The sequence below is a fragment of the Mobula hypostoma genome, chromosome 7 (assembly GCF_963921235.1).
Source record: "Mobula hypostoma chromosome 7, sMobHyp1.1, whole genome shotgun sequence".
Taxonomy (NCBI): Eukaryota; Metazoa; Chordata; class Chondrichthyes; order Myliobatiformes; family Myliobatidae; genus Mobula; species Mobula hypostoma.
In genome coordinates this window covers 40,545,719-40,551,781 of record NC_086103.1, presented here as the reverse complement: position 1 = coordinate 40,551,781, position 6,063 = coordinate 40,545,719, and the positions used below count along the sequence as shown (strand labels likewise).

Here is a 6,063-nt window from a genome sequence, read left to right as displayed (position 1 = left end):
GAATCTTGAATCCTGTATTGACTTGCTGACACCGTGGATGTAAGGAAGGCCAGGTACTGAATTGTATTTCCTGGAGGTTTATTTTTGAATTAAAATAAAGGTATTAGGCTTTGTAATGATGTTGCTAAAACTACCAGATGATCATAAAAACGTAACTGCTTAACCAATGACCTCCAGGCCTGAAAATCCCTGCCTCAGCCAGTGTGTGACACCAGTCCCTCAGCAGTGTGGTTGACCTTTAAACTGTTCTCTAAAATTGCCAAGCAAGGCAGTCAGTAGTGTTAAACAGCTGCATTAAAACATTTCATTTTCATTCCTCATGATTTTCATAGAAGTCCAGTGTTGCCCCAGTTAAGAACTACTGCTGTCATGAACCGGGTTTGTAAGTGAGGGAAGAATGAGAGATATACAGGACAAGGAATTTATGCCGTGTGATAGTGAGTTTTTGCTTTCCTAATGGTCCACAATTTATTAGTATACCAGATTTATTCATAATCTATCCCATTTACCATAATCGAGGTTGTTTTCTTTAAATTTAAAATACTCAAACGTCTCCAGCTGCAAGGGAGGAAATTAACGCAGACTCAACCTTCGACCCCGTTCAAACAGTATGTACATCTTCTCTTCGGTGTTTATTTACTTTTCTATTTATCTCCAGAGGACGAAAATAACTCCCAGGCTACCCGAAGGTTCCGATCAGCGCAGTGAACAGGGAGCAGGCAGATGGGACACCGATCGTAGAATGGTTGCGTGGCGGAAAAGGGGAGCGGGGCAGTAGGAAGGGCTGGGGGAATAACTGCTGCGGCCGAGCGGGCGTAACCAGGACTCTTTCCCGTATTCGCCGTGAGCTAAACGGGGCGGGTCTAAGGTCTCCGATCCGCGCCTAAGAAACCACCGGTTAGCGCCGCGGGGTAAGTAAGGAAGTTTTGTTTAATTAATGTGAGTGCGCAGTAGCTAGCGACTCGAGTACCATAATGCATTCAGAAAATTGGACTGAGTTTGGTGAGGGGGAGAGAGAGGGGGAGAGGGAGAGGGAGAGGGAGAGGGAGAGGGAGAGGGAGAGGGAGGGGGAGGGGGAGGGGGAGGGGGAGGGGGAGGGGGAGGGAGATGTGGATAAGTGCATATAGGCGGGATTTATTATTTACATATCCCCCGCGCTTAACAGAAAACATAACGAGGCAATGCAGAATTGTGCTCTGCTGCACACGGAAATTACCCATGTTCGGTTTCCCGCGCTGCTGCAAAAGGCAAACCAGAGTCAACGTTACTGCTCTGTTGAGAGGCGACTGGTGATTACATGCACTCGTTGGAAACTTTTGATTTTTCTGACAGTATTGTACGAGACTTTGACCTATGCAGGCATAAAACACCAAATTACGCCTAAGTAATAGTGATTCGAAGCTCCATAAGATTATAAAATAATTATAGCTTTTGCCGAAATAAATGACGTTGCAGAAGAGCGAGCGTTTATACTCCGGTATTATATATCAAGTAAGGCTTTTTAAGTGAAATAAGTCCGAGTCGAACTGGACCATCCCCCTCCCATCCATGTATTTATCCAAACTTAAATGTCGCAATCGAACCCACCTTCATCATTTCCGCTGGCTGCTCGCTGCACATTCGCAGTCGCACCACCTTCTGACAAGTTTCTCTTCGGGGTCTTCTTTAATATTTCGTCTTTCATCCTGAACCTATGACCTCTACTTCTGGTCTCACCCAACCTCGGTGGGAAACGCCTTGTCTGCATTTACCTTATCTACACCTCTCATAATTTTGTATACCTCTCTCCTCATTTTCCTACACTCAAGGGAAAAAAATGCCTAACCTTTCCCTATATTTAGGCCCTCAAGTCCCAGCAACATTTTGTAAAATTTCTCTGTAGTCTTTCAGACTTAATATCTTGCCAGAACTTCATAAAACATTCCATCAACTAACTAGCAACCAACATTCTAGCCGATTAACCTTCCAGCCCACAGATCTTTGAAATGTGAGAGGAAATCAGAACAGGCAGAGGATATCCACAGTTTCAGACTTAGATAGGTTAGGAAAACGGGCAAAGAAGTGGCAGATTGAATATAGTGTCAGGAACTTTGGTAGAAGAAATGAAAAGGTTGACTATTTTCTTAATGAAGAGAAAATACAAAACAAAACTAAGGTGCAAGGGGACTTGGGAGTCCTGTGGGATTCCCTAAAGGTTAATTTGCAGATTTTGTCAGTGAGGTAGGCAAATGCGATGTTTGCTTTCATTTTGAGAGAACTAGAGTATAAAAGCAAGGATGTAGGGTTGAGACTTTATAAAGCACTGGTGAGGCCTCACTTGGAGTATTGTGAGCGTTTTGTGTCATAGGATGTGCTGAAACTGGAGAGCGTCCAAAGGAGAGTCACGAAAATGATTCCAGGATTGAATGGCTTGTCATATGAGGAGCTTTTGACGGCTCTGGGCCTCTATTCACTGGAATTCAGAAGAATGAGGGGTGACTTCATTGAAACCTATCAAAAGGTGAAAGGCCTTGCTGAAGTGGAGGTGTTTCCTGTGGTGGGAGAGTCTATCACCAAAGGACACAGCCTCAGATGAGGAAGAATTTCTTTACCCAGAGAGTGGTGAATCTGCCGAATTCATTGCCACAGGCAGCTGTGGAGGCCAAATCTTTATGTGTACTTAAAGCAGAGGTTGATAGATTCTTGATTGGTCAGCGAGTGAAAGGATGTGGAGGGAGGGAAGGCAGGAGACTGGGGGTGAGAAGGAAAATGGATCAGCCATGATGAAATGGCAGAGCAGGCTCGATGGGCCGAATAATCTAATTTTGCTCCTATAGCTTATGGTTTTATCCATGTACCTGTCCCAGTGCCTTATAGAAGTTGTTAATGTACCTGCCTCAACCACTTCCTGGGCAGCTCATTCCATGTACTTCCTGGGTGAAAACATTGCCTCCCGGGTTCCTATCAAATATCTACTCTCCCACCTTAATCCTATGCATTCTAGTTCATGATTTCCTCAACCCTGTGAAAAAGACTTTGCATTCACTCTGACTTTGACCTTTATAGTCAGAAACAGTTTTAATATCGCTGGCATATGTTGTGGAATTTGTTGTTCGGTGGCAGTAGTACATTCTACCAAATAATAAAAACTATGAATTACAGTAAGAAGTGTGTATTTTTCAGTTAATTAAAATAAGTAGTGCAAGAATGTAGTGAGGTAGTGTTCATGGGTTCAATGTCTATTCTGAAATCTGTTGGCAGAGGGGAGGAAGCTGTTCCTGAATCGTTGAGTGTGTGTCTTCAGGCTCCTGTACCTCCTCCCTGATAGTAGCAATGAGAAGACACCATGTCCTTGGTGATGGGAATCCTTAATGTTGGATGCTGCTTTTTTTGAGGCATTGCTCCTAGATTCTGGGGAGGTTGGTGCCCATGATGGAGCTGACGGAATTTATAACTTTCTGCAGCTTATTTCGATCTTGTGCAGTTCCCCCCCACACACACACCATTATCAGATGTTGATGCAGTGAGACAGAATGCTCCACACAATACATCTGTAGAGATTTGTGAGTGACTTTGGTGACATACCAAATTTCTTCAAACTCTCGATGAAATATAGCTGTTCTTCTATGTCATCTATGCTCCAATCAAAAAAGTCCCAACCTGCTCAACTTCCATCCATAACTCAGTAAGTAGAGTCCAGGTAACACCCTAGTAAATCTCCTCTACACTTTTTCCAACTTCTTGGCATTTTTCCTCTTATCAGGATGGCCAAAACTGAACACGCTATTCCAAATACAGCCCCACTGACATCTTGACCAGCTGCAACACCCAAAGCCAAAAGCTTTCTTGACAGCCCTGACGACCTGCAATGCCACTTTCAGTGAACGATTCACTTCTACAGCTTGATTCCTCAGTACAACACTCCATAGGGTCCTACCATTCACCGCAAAAGTTCTACTCTCGTTAGTCTTCCTAAATGATTGATTGGGAACAACTCGTAAGTGCTTATCCCAGAGAAAAAAATATCTTTACCAATTTTTTTTTAGCGTCTGAGCTGAAAGTCTCACGGTGGAATCTGTTACATTCCACGTGAGACTTTCAGCTCAGATAGCCATTGCCTAACATTTTGCCGCAAAGACTTGTGTATTTAATTTTCAGTAATATTTGAATAAATGTTATATGTATAAATACATGAATTGCATAGGTCATCACATTACCATGTGATGCACGTGCGCCTTGCTTAAAGTGAAAGTACAGGCTGAGACTCACATCATTTCGGACTCCCATCTTTTCATTGCAATTAGTATAATATTTTGAAGTTGCAAAACATAGCAGCAGCTGTGAGATAGTTTAAATGTGGGAGGGACCATGATTAAAATTTAAGGTGTTAAATTTGAGATGTTAATTGAGTATGTACTGGTATATTTGGTTACTCTTTTAAGCAGTTAGGAAAAGTATATCAAGTAACCAGAGGAATTATTTGATTTTCTTTTATTCCCAACAAATCTTTTGTCTGCAGGTTTAATGGAGGCCTGTGATTGAATGCTAACTTTCTTTAATAGGACCAGTAGGAATACTATTGAAAATGGACAGCAGCAGTGACAATCTCACGCAGGAAATTGTGCCGTGCCTTTTCATCAGCGTCCGTCATCCAGGAAAAAAGGAAGAAGAAGAAGATGTTTTCAGCTTTATAAAGTTTAATGAGCCACAAAAGTACGAAGCTCATGAGATGGTGACTGTGGGCAGGAAGAACACTTGCAGCATTCAGCTAAACCATGGAAGAGTTTCCAGGTTGCAGTTTCAGATTCAAGCGTTTCTCACCGCTCACAGTTCAGAACTTCAGTTTGAGTTAAAAAATCTAAGTAACAGGTTTGCACTCTCTATCAATGGTCGTAAACTGAGCTACCTAGAAAAACAGCTGCTGCCTTCAAAATCTGTACTGCAGTTTACTGATTTTCAATTTTATTTGGAACAAGTAGGAGGTGATTCAGTATCCAAGTTTGAAGTTGTGATTAAGAAGGACTCCCCTTCATTTTCTCAGGTGACAGACAACAAGTATCTTTTTCAGACTGTAATGTCTTCTCCTAATTTTCAGCACGATCCACGGGAACCAATGGAAGTTGGTGAAGATCTTGACCAATACATGTTTTTATAACAGGATACTGGTCACTTTGCCCTGCTGGACAAAACTCCAAAACTCCAGGAAACAAAGTTGAATAAAAACAATAGCGAGATGTAGCTTTATATAAGGGATAAGGGATCCAACATGAAGTTAACAAAGTGCATATAATTAATGTTATGGCAACATAATTTAAAACCTGATAAATTTACTGTTTAAATTTATAAGATATATATCTCTTGAGATAAGCAGTTTCATATTTGCTCAGTAAGTAAAATAAGAATCCTAATGTGTAAGAAGTCATAATCACTAAGCCATTAACCACTGTTCTGTTGAGCCATGATAACTTACTTGGACTGCCTTGTATGTTGTACTATGTACGTGAATTTTAGTTTTCATTTGTAGTCCTTTCAGTAGAATTTACGCTACATTTACTTGTATGATCCTTTAATGTTACAATATACTCTGAGATAAGCAGTTTCATATTTGCTCAGTAAGTAAAATAAGAATCCTAATGTGTAAGTCATAATCACTAAGCCATTAACCACTGTTCTATTGAGCCTTGATAACTTACTTGGACTGCCTTGTATGTTGTACTATGTACGTGAATTTTAGTTTTCATTTGTCGTCCTTTCAGTAGAATTTACCCTACATTTACCTGTATGATCCTTTAATGTTACAATATACTTTTATCAGTTTCATATTTGCTCAGTAAGTAAAATAAGAATCCTAATGTGTAAGTCATAATCACTAAGCCATTAACCACTGTTCTATTGAGCCTTGATAACTTACTTGGACTGCCTTGTATGTTGTACTATGTACGTGAATTTTAGTTTTCATTTGTCGTCCTTTCAGTAGAATTTACCCTACATTTACCTGTATGATCCTTTAATGTTACAATATACTTTTATCAGTTTCATCAAACTTTATATAAAGTTAAGAAAAGCAACAAAATATGTATTAGA

The 6,063-nt window shown here is 40.7% G+C and overlaps 1 protein-coding gene across 4 annotated transcripts; it reads left to right on the top strand.

Annotated features, from left to right (window-relative positions):
* The first annotated feature begins 288 nt into the window (after positions 1-288).
* LOC134349263 (TRAF-interacting protein with FHA domain-containing protein A-like) lies at positions 289-5,794 on the top strand. Of its 4 annotated transcripts, none has more exons than XM_063053311.1 (3): positions 289-437; positions 659-911; positions 4,542-5,794. In XM_063053311.1, the coding sequence occupies exon 3, from the start codon at positions 4,565-4,567 to the stop codon at positions 5,132-5,134; it is 570 nt and encodes a 189-aa protein (XP_062909381.1). In that variant the 5' UTR covers positions 289-437; positions 659-911; positions 4,542-4,564; the 3' UTR covers positions 5,135-5,794. The 4 variants fall into 4 exon arrangements, with proteins under 4 accessions (XP_062909381.1, XP_062909382.1, XP_062909384.1 ...); XM_063053312.1 differs by having other exon boundaries at positions 4,499-5,794; XM_063053314.1 differs by lacking the exons at positions 289-437; positions 659-911 and adding an exon at positions 591-608.
* Positions 5,795-6,063: the final 269 nt, after the last annotated feature.

Bases quoted from the DNA above. Each gene is read 5' to 3' on its own strand.
- LOC134349263 (XM_063053311.1), top strand. From the start codon at position 4,565: ATGGACAGCAGCAGTGACAATCTCACGCAGGAAATTGTGCCGTGCCTT.